The sequence below is a fragment of the Dipodomys spectabilis genome, unplaced genomic scaffold, assembly GCF_019054845.1.
Source record: "Dipodomys spectabilis isolate Male_0828 unplaced genomic scaffold, ASM1905484v1 ptg000148l, whole genome shotgun sequence".
Taxonomy (NCBI): Eukaryota; Metazoa; Chordata; class Mammalia; order Rodentia; family Heteromyidae; genus Dipodomys; species Dipodomys spectabilis.
The window spans coordinates 471,613-493,242 of NW_024870825.1; the positions used below are offsets into that span (position 1 = coordinate 471,613).

At 50.1% G+C, this 21,630-nt stretch overlaps 1 protein-coding gene across 1 annotated transcript; it reads left to right on the plus strand.

Moving 5' to 3' along the window:
• Positions 1-1,109: 1,109 nt before the first annotated feature.
• Znf697 (zinc finger protein 697) lies at positions 1,110-20,815 on the plus strand. The gene is made up of 5 exons (XM_042692289.1): positions 1,110-1,261; positions 3,300-3,354; positions 17,382-17,649; positions 19,354-19,814; positions 19,845-20,815. The coding sequence occupies exons 1-5, from the start codon at positions 1,110-1,112 to the stop codon at positions 20,811-20,813; spliced, it is 1,905 nt and encodes a 634-aa protein (XP_042548223.1). The 3' UTR covers positions 20,814-20,815.
• The last annotated feature ends 815 nt before the right edge of the window (positions 20,816-21,630 follow it).

The window sequence follows — 21,630 nt, forward strand, 5'->3', positions numbered from 1 at the left end:
GCACGCGCGCGCGCGCACACACACACACACACACACGCATGCACGCACACACACAGGCGCGCGCACACACGCACATGCATGCACACACGCGTGCGAACACATGCAGGCACACACACGCATGCACGCACACACACGCACACACACGCGCGCACACACATGCATACACACGTGCGCACACGCATGCACGCACACACATGCACGCACACACACAGACGCTGCACACACACACGCGCACACACACGCACACGCGCACGCGTCCCGATGGCTACAGCCAGGGCGGCAGCTCCGGGGCGGCCGCCCGCGGGGTTCCCCCGTCCCTCCTCCCAGCCCGGGTTCCCCGTCCGGCCGCGGCGGCAGGAAGTCCACGGGAACTACAACTCGAGGCATGCTGGGAACAGTCCGCTCCTCCCAGGAAATGTCCTTTGTCCGGCTCCACAGGAAGCCCGGCGAGGAGCCGGCCCGGCGGCCCGGGCCAGGGCCGGCACCGGCGCTCGGGGCGGGGCCGGGCGCCCGGCGGGCGCCGGTGAGCGGACCGGGCCGCGGGGGCGGGGCGGGGCGGGGCAGGACGGGGCGGGGCGGGGGGGTGCGCGCGGAGGGGCCGGGATGCGGGACGGGGCGGGGCGGGGCCGGGCGGGGCGGAGGTGTGCGCGGCTGGGCGCCCGGGCCGGGGCGCGGCGGGGCCGGTGCGCCCGGCCAGCGCAGGTGAGCGGGCCGGGCCGGGGCCGTGCGCGCCGGCGCCCAGGATGGGGCGCCTCGGGGCGGGGCGGGGGGGTCCTGGGGAGCGGGCGCAGGGGGCGGAGGCCCCGCCGGGCCCCTCGGCGGTCCGGCTTCGGGGAGCGGCTTGGAAGGCCGGGGGAAGGCGGAGGCTTTGTGCGGCCCGGACGACTGCGCGCCCCCGCCCGCCCCGCGCGCTGCCCGCGCCGGCCCCGCTCCTTTGCTTCCCTCTCGACCCCGACGGGCGCCCTGCGGGCCGCGATCGGACCGGGCGCGCGGCCCCGCGTGGGGCGGGCGCGGTGGTGGCCCGCCTGGGGACGCGCGAGGCTCGAGGTTCGAGACCCGTGGCGGACCCAGGCTGCCGTGCGCCCCGCCGCGGCCAGGCCTGCGGTGAGATGACCGCTGTCCCCGGGGCCTTCCGCACCTCCCGTCCTCTTACCGGGGATCACCCAGCCCTGCTCCACGAGCACCTGGCCGAGAGGTGTTGGGGCCCTGCCCGCGGCAGGCCGGCCTGTCCCCTGCGGTGCCGGGGTGGCAGCGGGACCGGGTAGCGACTGTGGATGCTGCCTGGCCTTGAACCCGGCGCTTCCTGCTCTTGCTTATTGGCTTCTTTTGGTGCTACCGCTCAAGCCACGCCTCTACCTCCAGCTTTTTGCTGATGAATTGGAGACAAAGCATCTTCTCCGGCTGGCTTTGAACCATGATCCTCATACTCCGGCTTCCTGAACCGAGAGGGTTTGATGGTCTTTTAGATCTGTGATGGATGGGGGGCCTGGACACCGCCAGGGGGACAGTCACTCACCCAGCGCCCCTCCCGCCCGTCTCCGGGTATTCTCCTCCTTCTCCAGAGGAGACGTCACACGGTGGCCCCATGGACGTACGTACGTGTGTATACGTGTGTATGTGCAGGAGTAGGGCTTGAATTCAAGGCCTGGGCACTAGCCCTTTTCACTCAGAGCTGGCACTCTACCACTTGAACCACATCTCCGCTCCAGGCTTTGTTTTCGCTGGATAATTGGAGATAAGAGTCTCACTGACTTTCCCACCCGGCTGGCTTTGAACTGCGAACCTCGGATCTCAGCCTTTTGGTTAGCTGGGATGACAGGCGTGAGCCACCAGGGCCCAGTTTTGTACCTTTACAAAAGGTCTCTTGGTAAACCAGGCAGTGATCGTAAGATAGGGGTATTGGAGCACACACTGGCCGGGATTCCCTGGCTTCTCTAGGATGAGACCATTCATTCTCAGAGAGAATTTGCCGGGGTGGCGAGGGGCGGGGGGGGGGGGGAGGTTGGGGGGGAGAGGTTGGGGGGGCAGGGACGGGACAGGGACAGGGGTGCAGAAGGAAGGTGAAATGAGGGTGTCTGGTTGTCTGGTTGGCATCCATTGTGTGTGTGTGTGTGTGTGTGTGTGTGTGTGTGTGTGTGTGTTGGAGGTGGGATTGTTTCAGAAAGTTCCTATCTCAAGTTCAGCCAAGCCAAGAGAGATTAAGAAGATAGGAGATGGAAGCTTTCTGTAAAAGGAAAACAAGATGGGGTTTGAAAACTATAGGTTTAAGGGGTAAGTGGGTAGAAATGAGAAAAACCCAGCTGATGCAGTGGGGTTTTTGGAGCTAAGAGTCTCAGAAACTTTTCTGCCTGTGCAGCTAGGATGACAGGTGGAGCCGCCGGGGTCCAGTGGGGGATTTTCTTTCTAAGATCCTGTCTTCTCTTTTCTTTGCCTCTGAACAGGCTTCTGGGTCGGACAGTGTTTAATGTTAACATGATTTGCAAAGGTAACTCCTGATTTTGGTATTTACAACCTTTACAATTCTGTCCTATTTCCGTCTTCATTGGACCTGAGTTACTCTGTTATCCACCCATCTTGCAGCAAGCAGGTCTCATTCCAAGATGGGACAGATATTCTTCAGCCTCTGTCATTCAGGTTGGGCCACATGCCTGTTAGACATTCCTTACTGGGCCTTTTGTCTTAAGTCCTAGCCCAAATGATCAACTTCTATAGAAATATCTACTTAAGAGCCTACTTAAAACTAGTTTTATCCTCATGGTACTGTATTGTTATTACTATTAGAGTGTGTGTGTGTATGTGTGTGCATGCGCAGTGCGCAGTACTCTGGCTTGAAGGCCATCTTAGCTTCTCCAACCATTCCCCTATAGTCTCTGGGATTCTATGTTTTGTTAATGAAAAACTTGAGTGACATGCCCCTCCTCCCTCCCCCAGGGCCTTCACTATGCCCAAAACCTGTGACATATGGTAGACTTATAGACACCAGTAAAAGATGAATTTGGTTATGAGTAAAAAAATGCAGACACATTAATAGTGCCAGAAACATTTTCACACCAACAATGTGCTCCTCTTATAGAAGTGGGATCAGAAGAGAGGGTAATGATTTTCTCAGTTAATGCACGGGACATGGAAGAAGTAAGCACCCAGGGCAAGCAGGCCAGAGCAGCTCTCATGGGTGCTGAGTTTCCTGGGCTGTCACAGCACCAGTGCTGAATGGGTTTTTTTGTGTTTGATGATTTTAGGTACTGTGGGCGGAGCCACTGGCATCATTACCCTGTCCCCTCCCCTGTGAAATCTTCTAGGACAAAACTTTTTTGCTGGACATTTGAGAAAAATCACAGGGATTTCCTGATGCAGGTATGGGTGAAAATTAAAAAAGAGAAAGGTTGAGTGAGTTAAGAATGTCATTGTCTTCTCTTAGGTTGATCAGCAGTGAGAGAGTAGTCGTGTGGGTGTGGTTTTGGATTGTCTCGTGGATGGTTGGGGACTGGTAAACTGTGAGCCAGCCACTGCTTCTCTTTGGACAGAAGAGGCAGTCACTTGTCATAAGGTGGGACCTGTTTTTGTTGTTTAACTGGGCTTTTCTGCCTGTGCTGGCTTCAAATTTAAATCTTCAGATCTCAGTCTCATGAGTAGCTAGGATTACAGGCCTAAGACACGGGTGCTGGCTGGAGTGACAGTCTCTTATCAGATAAATCTGTTTGCAAGCCAATTTATGGCTTCTTATTGGCTTGGCATATTTTTGACTACATGTGACCTTTCCCCCTTTCTTTTTAAATTTGTGGTTCTGAGATTTGAACTCAGGGCATGGTACTCTCACTGAGCTTCTTTTGCTCAAAGCTAAGGTTCTACCATTTGAACCACACCTCCACTTTCAAATCTTTGTCTTTTCTAGGTGTACACATGCTAGATTTGTTTTAACCCCAAAGCAGTTTACCCTAGAAATGAGAAAGCATGAAAATAGACTTGAAGAAAAACTTTTACAAAAGTAAATGTCAATTAAGTGGAACAAAACTAGCCCGGAACTAGCTTAGGACACATATGGTAGGAATCCTTTGTTTCTATTTCTCTCCTCCTCCTTGAGTTTTTGGGTTTGTTGATTCAATTAGTGGTTTGATGGCTATTTCTGGTTACCACTTTCTACTGGCATGTATCTTTACAAGCATCCTTGAGTGCCTGTGTTTTCCTCTTAGCTTATTATCAGAGACCTTAATGTTAATGCCATCGAGATGTAAAACATTTGTTTATCACCACAAGCATCTCTTCTGCTACAGCTTAATTCTGGACCCTTAAGGGTTTCTAGGTTGTTGTATGCAGATGAGACAAGAAATCAAGAAAGCTATGCCTTCTGAGTTATACTGAAAAAAAAAAAAAAGATGAAATCTGGCAGAGAGTAAACTTAAGTCTGACTAGACTTCTCAATGCACAATATACATTTCCTCCTGTATTTCAAAGTGCCGCCTGTCCTCCCTCTCTCCAGCAACTTCTTTAGTCTCATAATTACTTTGAAAAGGTCAAGTGTGGTCTTTCCTCATTCATAGTTTAATTTCTGTTATTGCTAGTCCTGTATTTTCTAGAGTGGAAGAAGAGCGGACAACCTAATGGGGCAGTGTAGGAACAATTCCCACTACAAATACAAAGGATCCTGGGCCCTCTCCATTCTTTGCCCAAATGAATCAAGGATTAAAAGCAAGGCCTGGTTAAAGAACCACACTGGATACACAAGGGGGTGCTCACACTTGACCCAGGGTTACAGATTGGAGAATGATCTGACTAATGTTTGAGGCTGGTTGCCACTGTCTTTGGCAGGATTATTAAGCATGCTTGAAGGCTCCTGCTGTTGACAGGTGATTGGATCCTGTTAAGGGAGCCAGGCTGTTTCCAAGGCTCAGCCTTACCTGATAGCATCTTGCCAGATTCCTGTCTCTAGTTTTGTTTTTCTTTTGAGGCAGAGAGAATACTGATGTGATTTTCTCCATTTCAAGAAATACTTAAGAGTCTGGGTCACCAAGTGGATAAAATACAATTCAGAGCTGAGAGGTGGTGGGGGATGGGAGAGAGGAGGAGAACCAGTGATGAGAGGTGAATTATTAGCCATGAGAGAATATCTAACAACACTCAGCTGCATAGGATGGGGAATAGCACTACTAAGAGTCCAGAATGAAATAAAATAATTCCGTCTGAACATTTAACCCTGTAAGGCTCCGTTCTTTCCATCTTTCAGGTGAAAAATGTAGGCTCAGTGAGAACTTGAATGGGGCTGGACTATTCCTCAGAGATAGACAGAGCCTGCCTAGTGTGTGTGAAGGAAGAAAAGGGAGGAAGGAGGAGAGGGAGAGAGGGAAAGTAGGAATGGGGAGAGAGAAAGAAGGGGGGAAAGGGAATGCAAAGAGGGAAGGAGGGAGAGAAGGAGGGGAAAGAGGGAGAGATGGGGAGATGGGAGGGAGAGATGGGAGGAAGGAGCAGGAAGTGAAGGAAGGAAAGAAGGGATAGAAAGAATAAGCTTAAGGAGGAGGAAACAGAATCAGAGGGAAATGGGAAAACACACAACAGAGGGGCCTATCAATTGCACTGGACATGGATGAAAATGAACTAAGGAACTCAAAGGCAGCGATGGGAGGGAAGGAGAGGGAAAGAGGGAACAGCTGACACTAAGCAAAGAAATGTAAATACTACCTGATGTGGAAGAAATAGTTGTATTGTCAAAGCTCATAGAATTCATAAACTTTATAGACCGTGATATTGATAATTTGCCTCATGAAGGTTAAAATGTGTGTGTACCTTTTAAGTATCACTATTCCACAATATTGTGAAATTTGTGCAATCATCTAATCTCAATAGAAAATTATTAAAAAGAAAGCAAGAGTGAGCTTAAGGTGGCCGGCTAGAGGCTGATTCACCACCAGTGGCATGGCCCCAGAGTGGCTCAGAGTGAGATGCCATGTTTCTTTTTCTTTTTCTTTTTTGATCTGTCATGGGGCTTGAACTCTGGGCTTTGGTGCTGTCCCTGTGCTCTTCAGCTCAAGGCAAGCACTCTACCCCTTGAACCTCAGCGCCACTTCTGGTTTTCTAGTGGTTTATTGGAGATAAGATTCTCACAGACTTTTCTGCCTGGGCTGGCTTTGAACCATGATCCTCAGATCTCAGCCTCCTGAGTAGCGAGGATTACAGGTGTGAGCCACTGGTGCCCAGTTTATACCATGTTTCTTGAGCAGGGACAGCATGGGGTGTGGGGAATGCAGCCTCTTTTTGTCTGGGGGTGATGTGGAGGTTGAGAGCCCCTTGGCTGCATGGCTGAGGGCTGGCACTGTGCCTTCAGGCTCGCTGTTGTTTGGAGCGGTAACTCCAGAAGCTGTTGGCTGCCGGACGTGCGGTTGCCTGTGGCTAGCACGAGAAGCCACTGAGAAAGGAAGAGAAGAGAAATGTCAAGGGAACTGGTAGCTGCTTTGATTTAAAGAGGTGAGAGACATGTCAAAGTAGACTCCAGGGTTTTGAGCCTAATAAGAACAAAGAAATAGCCGGGCACTGGTGGCTCACGCCTGTAATCCTAGCTACTCAGGAGGCTGAGATCTGAGGATCGGTGTTCAAAGCCAGCCTGGGCAGGAGAGACCGTGAGACTCCTATCTCCAATAAACCACCAGAAAACCGGAAGTGGCGCTGTAGCTCAAGTGGTAGAGTGCTCGCCTTGAGCTGAAGAGCTGAGGGACAGCGCCCAGGCCCAGAGTTCAAGCCCCATGACCGACAAAAAAAAAAAAGAACAAAGAAATAATGCCATGCTTAGTTCTCCACCAACTGGCTACATTGATGAGTTCTTTGATCCTCCTTTTTCCAATTGGGAAAATGAGGAGTCATTTAAGTGAAATTTCAATAGAAAATAAAATAGCTTCCTTGACATCTGCAGATCTATTCTCTTCAGCAAACTTTTGTGGTCTGCCTCTGCCACATGGCCTACTGACACATACCCTTCCACGCAGGAGTGCAAAGCTACTAGACAGGAGGAGAAAGATGACAGGCGTTGAACTTATTGTAATGGGTTATGTTGGGCAGGCTAGGTTTTTGTGTAGTATGTATATGTGTGTGTGTACGCGTGTGCATGGGTGTGCTGAACTGGGGCTTGAACTCAGGGCCTCATGCTTTGTTCATAGTTGATGCTCTACCACTTGAGCTATACAGCACCTCCAATTCCAGGTTTTGCTGGTTGTTTGGAGATACATTTATCTGCCTGGGCTAGCTTTGAACCTAGACTCCTAAGAGCTTACCTTCTTGGGTAGCTAGGATCATACAGATGTGTGCCACCAGTTTGTATCTTTTTTTGGTGTTGAGTGTAAACTTCATCTCCTTTTCTGACAGAGTTGTACTCCTGAAATCTCCTTCTTGATCTGAGTGTTTCCATACTGTTATTTGCAGGTAAGATGACTTTGCTAACAATCTAAAGATTTGTTAGGGATGTGTTTGTGATTTTGGCCACAGGGTCATTCTTTTTCCTGTGGGCAGATGGTTAGCTGTGAAGCATTTTGTGTGCTGAGTAGGTTATGGCTTGATTAATGAAAGCATCTGAAAGGATCTATAAGGAATGACTTACCGCTGTTAGTGAACCTGCCCTGTAATGCACATGACTCAAATAAAAAGCAGGTGGATGATGGTGGAAGGCCCACTGTGCCACTGAAGATAGCCAAGCATGCTTGGCTGTGAGGTATAGGGGGGCAGTGGTGGTGGTATATGAAAGGAACAAAGTTGAATACCAGTGACTGAGGCTCGTGTCTGCTGTAGCGTGGGTAATTCCCTTCTTCTTTCTGGAGTGCTGTTCCCTGACTCATCCCACAAAATATGTGCTGGATGACATCACCAAACTGCAGGACATAGTTGTATCTGCTAGATCCCTGGAATTTGAATCTTTATCCGGACTTGAATTTGCAGATGTTTCTGTTCTGTCTGTGTCACTGGTTTTGGATTTACTGCCAGTATTTACTTCTGGATCCTGTCTGAAATGGGCCTTCTCATTAGAAGGACGTGGCCACACACCCAGTAATAAGGTTTTGGGAAGTAGGTTTGACTCTGAAGGCTTAGAACCTAGGCTTAGAGAACCTGTACTAATGCTGAAGAAAAAAAAAATTGTTTTTCTGTTTACAAGTTTGTGCAGTCTGACAGCACATTTCTTTGAGAAATGTCAGAACTAGACATAAGAGGGATGGAAGGGACTGAACTCTATGGAGGATGACTTCCTGACTGTGGTATTCAGGTTACAAATGATCCCTGGGCACTTACAGCCTTGCTCTTTAGCCAGGCGTATCACTTCCTGGATGGAGGCCAGCCATGCCCTCTGGCTAGTTCTGTCTACCTTTGACTGAGATGGAAAAAGCAAAACCATGAGCTTTAGCTGCTTCTCTTGTGATAGAAGTGGAATGGCATCCTCTGGGCTTCTTCATTCAGAATGCTCAGCTTTGGATAACAGAGTAATTCTCTTGTGGGAAGGTAGATCTCATGGAGATCTCATCTTTGTAAATTACTTTTTTGGACATCCTCCGTTTTGTCTACATTTCTTATCACTTTACAGGTCATTCTGAAGATGACCATCCTGTTAGACTCGGCAGGACTGGTCAGTGAGAGCCCACGTGTCCACTGTGGTCCCTCATTGGTCTCTGCCGTTAGGGACGTCCATGGGCATAAGGTTGATTGGTCATGCCTGATCATGTATGCATAGGGAAGTGGATCTGATTGGTTGTGACCAATTGTGCTTGAGGTATTACCTCACTATGGGTAGGATTTTGAGTGGGAATCTAGGGTATGATGGGAAGAAGTGCCATTTCAAGCATGGAACCAGGGCATCATGGGTAGAAAAAGTGCCAGGATGAGCCACGGCATTGACTGCTTGTGTTATGTCCACCATTTCCTGTCCCAATTTACCTAACCATTACCCTTTTTTCCTCCCTCGAACATTTCTTCAGTTTGACTGGGATTAAAGCGTTTCCCTTGTCATTTTTCCCAGCTTGGACCCCTAGTTTAATGTATTTCCCCTTGGTTTTGAGTGGTGAGTTACTGAGTTAATGGTGCAAGTGAATAAGAAGCAACTGACAGCATCTTCCTTTGAGTTCTTCGAAGATATAAAAGGAGATGGAAGTGGGAAATGGGATTCTGATTCTATTTTGGATATAATAGCTATTCTCATAAAAAGGTTAAAAAAAACACCAGACAGCATCAAACTTAGAATTCTTTTATTTCCATTTTTTACCTGCTTCTTCCCAATTTCTATGAGCTTTATTCAGTATTAAGCATAGTAACTACTCCTTATTTGGCATGGTGTATAAAAGCAGGCTATTCCTTTTATGGACTTTACTGAGCTTTATGAGGTTCAGCTGGAGTTAATATAATGGATTCCCCCCCCCTCCCCCGCACCATTTTGGAAGAAAATAGAATTTATTTTTCATTGTAAACCTTTTTTTTTTTTGGTAAACCTTTTTTGTTAGTATGTTTCCTAGAGTGAATGTAAAAGTACGTAATTATAAGATATGTGTACATATCACCATTTAGCTTTAAAAGAGGTCAGTCAATACATGGCCGGTTGTGATTGCTCTTTGCCGTGGGATTATGTTGATGCAAATTCTAGACATACCATTTCACCTGTGAATATTTCATATGTTAAAGATCTAAGAGTCAGGTGCCATTGGCTCATTGCTATAATCCTACCTACTCAGGAGGCTGAGTGCTGAAGATCACAATTCAAAGCCAGCCCAGGCAGGAAAGTCTGTGAGGCTCTTTTTTTCTTTTTGGGTCCAGTCGTGGGCCTGAACTCTGGGCCTGGGTGCTGTCCCTCAGCTCTTCAGCTCAAGGCTAGCGCTCTACCACTTGAGACATAGTGCCACTTCCAGCTTTTTCTGCTTATGTGGTGCTGAGGAATTGAACCCAGGGCCTCATGCATTTGAGGAAGGCATTCTACCACTGAGCCAACTTCCCAGCCCACCTGACTATGATTTGTTTTGTAGTTAATTTGAAATTCATATAAGGTTTATACTTTGGAATCACCTCATACATCACTTGTTTTTTGATTTATAGATTTTCCTCCCTTCTAATGTTTCCTTTCCCTACACCTTTTCTCTCCTTTTTTTTTTTCTTTTTGTTCGTCATGGGGCTTGAACTCTAGGCCTGGGCGCTGTCCCTCAGCACTTCAGCTCAAGGCTGGCGCTATACTACTTGAGCTACAGCACTATTTCTGGCTTTCTGATGGTTTAATGGAGATAAGAGTCTCATGGTGTTTCTTGTCTGGGCTGGCTTTGAACCACGATCCTCCGATCTCAGCCTCCTGAGTAGCTAGGATTACAGGTGTGAGCCACCGATGCCCGTCTTTCCTTTCTTTTGATCATGTGTCATTGTTGTGTTGTTGAAGAAGAAAATGAATTATTTTTGTTATATTTTCCTATGATATGTTTTGTTCATAATTTGTGAATTTTTAAGAAGAGCAAAAAAATATGTAATTTTTGAGGAGGTATTTTAAAAGCATATACAAATAGTTTGTGTTGAAAACAGTCTAGCTGTGGAGTTTAAAACTTGGTTAGGCAGGAAGATTCAGCCATCTGGCAGCATTACATTTTCTTTCTGGCTCTGTCTTTGTTGGAAGATACCTTGGCAGTTCACATGCCAAAGTGTCACTTACCGGCTGGAATGCCAGCCATTCCTGTCAGTCACACCACACAGTTATTTTCGGCAGAGCAGGGGAGGAGTTTCCCGTGTTGAATCTGTTGTGGGAAGCTGGGTGACTGTGTGCCTTGAATCTTTGGGCCTCCTTTCTCCTCTCTCCTTATTTGCCATAAGCAAAGTTTATTCCAGTGGAAATAAGATCACAGAATCATCTGGGTTGGGAAAGATGTCCTAAAGCCACCTGATCCCTTCTGGCATTCTTCACCCGGATTCCTGCAGCAACTGTCCCAGAACAGGCTGGCTGTTACCGCCTGTTCACTCTTGCCTCCCACAAACCACCGTCACTGTCATCCTGAAAAGAAATAGGGTATGTCTGGGTGTGTCTTAGAGATGGATCTTGGATCTTGGCTGTTCTCCAGTGTCTATTCAGCGTATAAACACTGAAACTCCATCCAAGTATTGGAATATAGTGACTTCCATGGAAAAAATAAGGTGCTTTAAAAAAGTTATTATTGGGGCTGGGAAGGTGGCTCAGTGGTAGAGTGCTTGCCTTGCATGCCTGAGGCACTGGGTTCGCTTTCTCAGCACCACATAAGCAAAAAATAAAATAAAATAAAATAAGTTATTATTGTAGAATTGATATAACGAGAGGTTACAGTTACATGGATCAGGTAATGAGTACACTTCTTTTTGAATCGTGTCTCCCCTTTTGGTGCTCTTTCCTGACCCCACCCACAAGATACCCAGCTCATTTTCCACATAGTGTCTAGTGAATATCACGGTTGTATTTCCAGCTCACTTTCCACATAGTGTCTAGTGAGTATCACTGTTATATTTCCAGCTCACTTTCCACATAGTGTCTAGTGAATATCACTGTTGTATTTCCAGCTCACTCTCCACATGGTGTCTAGTGAATATCACTGTTGTATTTCCAGCTCACTTTCTACGTAGGTCTGTGAATATCATGGTTATATTTCCAGTTCTCTTTCCAGGTGGTGTCTAGTAAATATCATGGTTGTATTTCCAGCTCACTTTCCACATAGTGTCTAGTGAATATCACTGTTACATTTCCAGCTCACTTTTCACATGGTGTCTAGTCAATATCACAGTTGTATTTGTTCATCCTTCTTCACTTTTTTTTTTTTTGATCGGTCATGGGTCTTGAACCCTGGGCCTGGGTGCTGCCCCTCAGCTCTTCAGCACTCTACCACTTGAGCCATAGCATTACTTCTGGTTTTCTGGTGGTTTGTTGGAAATAAGAGTCTCATGAACATTCCTGCCCTGGCTGGCTTTGAACTGTGATCCTCAGGTCTCAGCCTCCTGAGTAGCTACAATTATAGGCACCAGTGCCCTATCAGATTGTGCTACTGATCACAATGACTAAAATGAGTCTCAGACCACTGCTGAACTATGGAATTGTAGATTGATTTCTCTGTTCTTTGTTCTTCTCCTCTCTCCTCCTTTCTCCCCTCCCTTTCCCTCTCCCTCTCCCTCCTCCTCTCCCTCTCCCTCTCCCTTTCTGAATCCAGTGTCAGGTGCTCACTAGACAAGCACCTTCCTCCTCCCCCCCCCCAAAAAAAACCCACCTTTGTCTTCTCTAGGTCCAGGTAAGAAAGCAATAACCACCAGGCAGAAACCATATTATTTTAGCTTTTCTCGTCTGGAGAGTGGTTAGCATTTAGCTGTGGCGGTCTTTGACATTCCTGTCTGAACCAGTTCTCTCCTCACATGGCAGCATACCACCAGAAAGGCTGGGAATTGGGGTTATGTAGTCTGTGACTGGAGGGGTGAGGGAGGGAGATAGAGAAAGACATAAAGACAGAGACAGAGACAGAGAGAAAGACAGAGAAACAGAAAGACAGAAACAGGAGACAGAGTGCATGAGTTAGAGAGATAGAAAGACAGAGAAAGAGAGACAGAGGACAGAGAGGAGAGAGAAAGATCATGAGCAAGAGAGTGAGAGAGCTTGAATGTATGTGCACACTCATTCTGCTCCTTTTTGTGCTGCTCCTAGGTTTGAACTCATGGAGGCTGATCAGGCTTCACTCTTCTAGAATAAGAACACAACAACAGAAACAAAAGTCTAAAAAGCAGGTGCATCAAGGCGGTGGTGGTGGTACAGTGCCAAGCACAGGGGACAAAAATAAAAAGCAAAGCTCTAAAAGGAACAGGTGGAACTTTCTCATCAGGAATAGGTGGAGGCATCCCCTGAAAATACTAGAGGTTCTTTTGCTGAGTATGTGTGTGTGTGTGTGTGTGTGTGTGTGTGAGAGAGAGAGAGAGAGAGAGAGAGAGAGAGAGAGAAGCAGGGGTCCTTTCTGTCTAGACGCTCCCTGTGGCTGCCTGAGCTCTGGTGGACTGTTAACGCCATAGGACGACAAATGATTAACGCCTGGAGTCCTCCATTAGACCCCAGTTCTGGTCATGAGTTCAGCCTTTTGAACCGCAGGCTGAGATTGTTTTTCCAGCCCTGCCCAGCCCTGCCTGGCCTCTAGCGTGGAAAGTGTTCCCTCTGGAGAGCACGCAGGGCAGGGGCGTGGGAAGCGGCTGTGTCTCCTACCAGAGGTAAGGCTGGGGAAGGGGGCTGTGGTCTGGAGGTGGCGGAGAGGGAGCTTTGGCTTCCCTCCCCCCACGGGACAGCTCAGCGCTGGGCTCCCTCCCACTGGCTGCTCTCAGGTTAGCCTCCACCCCTGCTGGCCACCTCTGTGCCAGGTCCAGCCTCCTGGGATCCTTTCCATGTGGGTGGTCTGCCTCTTTCCAGACCCCCACCAGAGGGGGCAAGGGCCCTGGTGGGGTGGGGGGCAGGGAGAGGGAAAAGAACACCACCAGGGAGCTGCGAGGCAGTTTGATTCCAGATGTGGCCTCAGGAGACAGCCACCTGCTAGTTTTCCCATGTGTAATATGTGTGGAGGGAGATTTGGCCCATCTGATCGGAGCAGTGTGCGTGGCTTGGATGTATCTAAATGGGACACTGTTCCAGTGGGGACCGACCATTTTGGTCTCCCCTAGGCAACTGGTGGAGGTGTGGGGTCCAGAGTGCCCCTCCAAGGACTAGAGGTTTGCCAGGAGGGTATCTCTCTGTCCTTTTTTTCCCATGTTGGGTCTTGAACTCAGGACTTGGATGCTGTCCATTAGCTTTTTCACTCACGGCTGGTGCTTGCTCTACCACTTGAGCCATACCTTCACTTTTGGCTTTTTGCTGTTTAATAAGAATCTCATGGACTTTCCTGCTCAGGCTGGCTTTGAACCTCAGATCCCAGCCCTTTGAGAAGCTAGGATTACAGGCATGAGCCACTAGCATCTAACTTTATTGTGCATTTTTTTTAAATCAAAAAGTTGGCTGAAGTTTCATAATTGAGTAGCTTTAACGTTTCTTATGTCTCTAAGGTGCTTTTTGTTTTTTTAATGAACATGAATATGCTTCTAGATCCTGCAAGGAAGTGGCAGCATTCTTCTTTTTTAATGGATTCAGAAGAAGGTCCTGTAACTTGTATAAGGTCAAGTAGCTAACAAAGAGGAAAGACCTTACTTACATCTTGTCAATCTAGCCATAAAGCCATCACAACGGCCCTACTACCTATTCATTATCCAGCCCCTGGCTGTTTTCTGCTTGAGAAAGCATATTGCTAGTTTTTATTTTGAGAATGAGTGGGAATGGAGTTGGAACACAATGTGTTCCCAAAATAAGTCTTCTAGATTGAAGCAATTGAAACTCCTGCTCTTGTTTTCTAAAATTAAAAGTTTTTCTATAACAGAGTAAAAAAAAAAACACCCATGTTAACAACAAAGCTAGCCTTTTGCCTGGTTAAATACAAGTTTATTACTAAGTGGTTCACACCTGTAATCCTAGCTATTTAGGAAGTGAGAGCTGAGGACTGTAGTTCAAAGCCAGGCTGGGCAGACAAATCTGAGAGACTCTCATCTCCAGTTAACTAGCAGAAAGCTGGAAGTGGAGTTGTAACTCAAGAGCCAGCCTTGAGAGATTAAGGAACTTTCAGACCTTAATTTAGTATTGGTGCGTTCATGTGTGTGCATGCATATGCACACACATACACACAAATATGTTTATTGTGAAAAATAGACAAGGGAAGAGACTCTCCTCATTAGAAGCTGCTTGGAAACGTGGGCTGGATCTGAACTCTCAATGTGAATGCTGCTTTGAACTCACCAGGCTTTTAAGTTGGAAATATTCTCCTTCATTGAGTTTTGGTTAAGATTAAATGAGTTAAAGTTGTAAATCAGCGGGGCACTGCTGGTTCATATCTGCAGTCCAGTCTACTCAGGGCTAAGTTGAGACATGGAAGATCAGAGGTTCAAGGCCAGCCCAGGCAGAGAAGTCTGCAGGACTCCTCCACCAGTTAGCCAGTAAAATCCTAGACTGGAAGTATGGCTCAAAACGTAGACTGCTAGCCACAAGCAAAAAAGTTGAGCAAGTATGAAGCCCCAAGTTCATTCAGGCCTCAGGACCAACACAACACACCTATATATATTCTCTCTCTCTCTCTCTCTCTCTCTCTCTCACTGCTCCTTGCTTTTCAAGTTGGACCAAGACCTGCAGTCCACCTCTGTACCATGCTAGGCACCAACCACTTTAGTTCTAGGAGTTTCTGATGGTATGCTTATTTGATTCCATTATAGGTGAGAAGCTGGGGTTTTTGAATCTTTTTTTTTTTTTTCATTTGTGGGACTTGAACTCTGGGCCTTGGTGTTATCTTTCAGCTCTTTAGTTTAAGGCTAGCACTTTACCCCTTGAGCCAAAGCGCTACTTCTGGTCTTCTGGCGTTTAATTGGAGATAGAGTCCCATGGACTTTTCCTGCCTGGGTTGGCTTTGAAACCATGATCCTCAGATCTCAGCCTCATTAGTAGTTAGGATTACAGGCGTGAGCCACTGGCATCCCACTGATTTTTTTTTTTAAAGGTGGTAATGGGATCTGAATTGAGAACTTAGTGCTTCTTAGGAAGGTGCTCTACCACTTGAGCCACACCCTTAGCTGGGATATGATGTTCTTGCTGGAGTTACATTGGCATAAACCAATGGTTGGTTCTACTGTTTACCCCTCTGCTGTCCTCCATCACTGATGAACCTACTACAGCCTGCCCGCCCCCACCTTCAGGGACATTACATGTACATACTCAGGAAATTTGCTGGGGCTTCTGGGAGGCAAAGCGATGTCAGGCAGAAGTGACAAGGGACAATAACTTGTTAAAGGACGTACTTCTGGAAAGGTTTATGGCTTTAATGAGAGTTTTCTCCTATCATCTGTTATTTTTTGTAATAATCATTAATTTCTTCATTACCTTGAAGGTACAAAAAGGATTTCCATTCAACATGCCATTTAGAAATCACCTGTTGGCCTTTTCTGTATAAAAGTTACCCATTGTCTCTGGTGTGTGTGGTCCTCCTAGAATTTCTCTATAATTTGGATATTGCAAACATTATAATTAGAGCTCTAGAGATGGCTTCAAGATAGTAGGCCCTCTGTATCCCTTTCTCTAGCCTACCCCCCACCTCTGTCAGACCTGTTGGGGCTTACATCGTCTTGGGTTACCTGTCCCAGGTACTCAGCAGATATGGCTGCAAAAGGGATGCTCAGTTGGGTGCCAGTGGCTTATACCTCTCATCCCAGCTACTCAGGAGGCTGAGATCTGAGGACTGAAGTTCAAAGCCAGCTTGGGCAGGAAATTCTGTGAGACTCTTATCTTCTAATTTACTACCAACAAGCTAGAAGTAGAGCAGTGGCTTAAGTGATAGAGTGAAAAAGCTAAGTAAGAACACGAGGCCCTCAGTTCAGGCCCCAGTACTAGTGTGCACACATGCATGCACACACACACATACACATACACTCAGGGAGGCTGATGGTGCTACTGTTGACCTTAGATAAGAAGTTTACATATTGGTATGCCTGGTTCCTCCTGTGTGTTGAATGTATTTGTCTTCTAGCTCTGTAAAGGCACTCATAATTACCAAAAAAAATTGCAAATTGTAATGAAGATTGTGGAGGGCAATCTTAATAAGAACAGTAAAGAAAGAACTTGAGACAGCAGCATCAGTCTCTTAAGTCTCTTAAGCTGTTTCTTAAGTTATGGGATTTTGTGTGTGTGTGTGTGTGTGTGTGTGTGTGTGTGTGTGTGTGTGTGTGTGTGTGTGTGTGTGTGTGTGTGTGTGTGTGTGTGTGTGTGTGTGTGTGTGTGTGTGTGTGTGTGTGTATTCAAGTTAACTAAGGACATTGTGCTAGCTAGGCTTGCTTGCTTGTATCACCTGAACCATACCTCTGCTTCCAGCATTTTGCTGGCCAGTTGGAGATAAGAATCTTCATGGAGTTTTCTGCCTGGGTCAGCTTTGAACCAAGGTCCTCTGAATTTCAGCCTCCTGAGTAGCTAGGATTACCAGCATGAGTCACTGGTGTCTGGTGTCTATTTCTTTTCGAGCCTCCTTGTTTTCTCAGCTGTAAAACTGGGGGTACCTACGTCAGTGTTAAGCTGTAAGCACACCCCAGTGGACAACCATTTCATAGATAGGAGCAGATGCAGCTTGGGTGCGGTGCTGTCAAGTGACCTTACAGTTAGGTCATAGCTGCGCCTTCAAACACCCTCCTCTGCACCCAGCTGAAACTGACTTTAAATGGTACATGTGGTTAGGAGTAGACTTGCCATGTGGAGCTTGGATCTCTAGATACTTTATTGGATGTGGAAATCGGACATGAGGAGGCTGTGCATCCAGGCTGATGTGGCCTTTCTGTGTTTTATCTAGAGCAGGCGCCCCTGGTCGCCTCCCCTGGCCTTTTCTTTTTGGATGGAACAAGAAGATAATCAGGGTGTGTGTGAGCATCAGGACTCAGAAATTCACGGAATGGGCTCTGATTTTGAGAATTCTGAGGACAGGGAAGGAGACCCAGAAGAAATAAGCATGGACTCTAATGCATGGGATTCCAAGGAGAGAGACCACCTACAGCCAGAGATGGCCTCAAACCTACTGCAGGAAGCTCTGGAGGAAGAACTAGTGCCTGACAACTGGACAGGTAAGAGGCTGGAATTTCTGTGGAATCTGCCCTGCCCTCTTACATCTAGCCCCTCTAGAATTATAACCAGGGGCAGCATCTTTTCAGGGGTAGTTCTCTAGAGGAGATCATTAAGTAGGGCTCTGTACCAACTTACCCTTCCTGAGCCTTTCCAGTGTTGGTCCTCATCAAGGCTGTGTTAGTATGCATTTGCCCAGCAGACTACCCCAAAGAGAACTGCTGTAAATGAACTGCTTGTAACAGCAGCACAGCAGAATTATAGAGGAAACATTAGGACCTGCCTTACAGGGGGTGGGGAGAGTTAAATGGGGTGCTGTGTTTGAAGAATTAGTGCAGTAATGTGTAAAGTATCGAGACGTGAAGTCATTTTCTCCTATCAGTGGTAAGTGACCTGTGTGGGTCACTGTGTGGATTCTCAAGTTGCCCCCACGTCCGCTGATTATCTCCCTGGTTATTTCTGACCTGAAAAATTAAATGCTGGGCCTCTGTCCACTTCCTTGTTTCCATCTTTGGGCATTCACTGCTTTATCCTGGCTCAGTGCATGCCCTAGGGACAGAAATGAGCTGAAATACTTCATGGCCACAACTGTGAGGTTACATTCCTTTTTCCCACGACCAAGTACCAGGCACCCTGCCTTTCTTCCCCAAAGTACGCACAAACATGCAGCCTTGTGTATGGCTGTGACTTCTGTGAGGGTCCTGGGCTTGGGAGAATAAACCAGCAGGAATCCACAGATTGTGTCCTGGACAGGAGCCTGGACTCAGCCCTAGGCACTGAGCCTTCTTTCCATCCCCTTCTCCATCAGTCAAATCTTTATCTTGTCTGGGTTTAAATTATTGTGTCATTGTAAGCCTTTTCAGATAGACCAAATATATTTATTATTGTGCTGGTACTGGGGCTTGAACTCAGGGCCTTGGGCTCTGGCTTGGATTTTGAGCTCAAGGCTGAGGCTCTACTATAGGAGCCATGGCCTTGCCTGTTTTTGTTTTGTTGTTGGTTAATTGGAGAGAAGACTTTCCTGCCTGGACTGGCTTGTGTCTACAATCCTCAGATCTCAGCCTCCTGAGTAGCTAGGATGACAAGTGAGAGCCACCAGCACCTGTCCCAATGTATTTTAAAAAGTGTGTCCAAGATCTGGTTAAGCGATGTGCTCCTTGTTGATGCTGTTTTGAGGTTAGAATGATCTTGACTTTGGAGGCCCAGAGCCGTAAAAGGCATTAGCACAGTACCTATATGAGGCTAAAACCGTGTAATCTGAGGGTGTGAGTGGGATTAGCTGCGATGGAAGAGATGACAAGGCTCGAGGTGCATGGTACTCACAATCTGACTTGTGGAATTGACACCCCTTGGTGCAACTAAAGACGGTGATGGCGGAGGTGATGAGGATAGGAGGGCATCAGCAGCTAGGGCGAGATGGAGATAAGATATAGAATTGGCCGTCTCTGGCTAGTGCCTGGGGTAGGAGAAAAACTGGTAGGCCTGAGCCGGGCATCTGCTTCCAGGCCTTTCTAGATTCTTAGACTGGCGGGAGGAGGACTGGGACGGGGGAGGGAGACGGGGGGGGGGAGGGGGGGGGCCTAGGGAGAGGTTCCTTGGAAGCGGGGGGGGGGGGGGAAGCCGGGGGGGGGGGGACCGGGGGTACCCCGAGGGCTGGGGGCGCCCGCCCGGAGGTGCGGTCTCCTCCCGCCTCTCTTCCGTTGCAGGGAGGCGCCAGCGGGAAGAGCGCCTAGGGGCCCCGAGGACGCCTCCGGGACCGTGGAGGCCCGCCCGCCCGCCCCGGAGCCCGGGGGCGGAGGAGGAGGAGGAGGAGGCCCGGCCACCGCCCGTACTCCCCTGGCGGCGCCAGCTGTCCAGTCGGCTGCGGGGCGACCGGCCGGGCCCGCGCCGCTTCCAGCGGCCGCAGCTGCCGCCGGCCGTGGTGGACCTCGGGGAGCTGGACGGCCTGGTAGCCGGCATCCTGGACGCCCCCACCATCTGCCCGGACTGCGGGGAGAGCTTCAGCCCGGGCGCGGCCTTCGCGCAGCACGAGCGCACGCACCAGCTTGCCGAGGCGGCGGCGGCGGCGGCGGCGGCGGAGGAGGAGGAGGGGGAGGCCGGCCTGGGGCGCTTCAGCCTGGCGGGGGAGTGCGGCGCGGCGGTGGGCGTGACCAGTGTGGCGGTGGGCGTGACCAGTCTGGCGGTGGGCGTGGCCGAGGCGGCGCTGGGCGTGGCCGGTGCCGCGCTGGTGGGCGTGGCCGGCAGTGTGGCGCCAGCGGCGCCGGCGCGCGCGCGACCCCCACGGGAGAAGCCCTTCCACTGTGGTGAGTGTGGCAAGGGCTTCAGCCGCAACACCTACCTGGCCAACCACCTGCGCCTGCACGCGGGCGAGCGGCCCAACCTGTGCACCGACTGCGGCAAGAGCTTCAGCTGGCGCGCCGACCTGCTCAAGCACCGGCGGCTGCACACCGGCGAGAAGCCCTACCCGTGCCCGGAGTGCGGCCAGGCCTTCAGCCTCAGCTCGCACCTGCTGAGCCACCGGCGGGCGCACGCGGCGGGCGCGGGCACGGCGGGAGCGGGCGCGGGCACGGCGGCCGCGCGGCCCTTCGCTTGCGGCGAGTGTGGCAAGGGCTTCGCGCGCCGCTCGCACCTGGCCAACCACCAGCGCGTGCACACGGGCGAGAAGCCACACGGCTGCGGCGAGTGCGGCAAGCGCTTCAGCTGGCGCTCGGACCTAGTGAAGCACCAGCGCGTGCACACAGGCGAGAAGCCCTACCTGTGCTCCGAGTGCGGCGAGGCCTTCAGCGTCAGCTCACACCTCTTCACGCACAAGCGCACGCACTCGGGCGAGCGCCCCTACACATGCGGCGAGTGCGGCAAGGCCTTCGGCCGCAACTCGCACCTGGTCAACCACCTGCGTGTGCACACCGGCGAGAAGCCCTTCGGCTGCGGCCAGTGCCCCAAGCGCTTCGGCGACTTCTCCACGCTCACGCAGCACCAGCGCACGCACACGGGCGAGAAGCCCTACGCCTGCGCCGAGTGCGGCAAGAGCTTCATCCAGAGCTCGCACCTCATCCGCCACCGCCGCATCCACACCGGGCACCGGCCGCACCGCTGCGCCGCCTGCGGCAAGGCCTTCCGCTACAAGACACACCTGGCGCAGCACCACAAGCTGCACCTGTGCTAGGTGACGGGGGGGGGGGGGGGGGGGGTGGGGGGGGGCAGGGCTGCCTGGGAGGACATCCGGGGCCTGCCCCTGCAGGTGGACATCTGGGGCTTGCGGGGGACACCCGGGGCCTGCGGGGGACACCCTGGGAAGCCGCTTGGGATGCCCTGGAGCCACTTACTTTTGGGGTGCTAATGATTTTTGCCTACCTCCTTCTGGCGGATGAGCTTCCCATGAGATGTGGGTGAGTTCCCTGGGGATGCCGCAGGTGCAGGCGGGAGCGGGGCTCAGAGGCCGGTTTTGAGGGCCCGTGAGGAAGGGGTTCGGAGGGATCGGGGGTCTGGGGAGGCACAGAACCGCAGGGCGGGCAGGGAGATAGGGATGTGCGGCTGTGATCGGCCGGAATCTAGGAAGAAGAAGGGGACAGACATCAAGCAGGTGCTAAAGGTTCTGTCCGGTACCCCCCCTCCATGGTCGGAGCAGTGTCCGCCTTGAACCCCCCTCGCAGTTATAGGGGGAGAACGAGAACCTTAGTGCAGTCAGAGGGGATCCCCCTGTCCCCCTGTCTGTGAGTCACAGGTTAGCTGCTGTTTTGATACATCTAGGGGAAAACTGAGCAGAAAAAACAAACCCCACCCCACATGGCCGCCTTTTAAAGGGGCGACCTCTGCGAGTTAGGAAACCGCTCGTCATCAGCTCGCAGCTTCCTTGGGAAATGCAGAGCTGCCACTTCTGGCACCCCAGCTTCCTGCGGGGTCCAGGTTGGGTGACCTCTGCCCCTTCCCTCCAAGGTCAAACGTGTGCCGGGCCCAGAATTCCCTGACAGTCTCATCTGTCA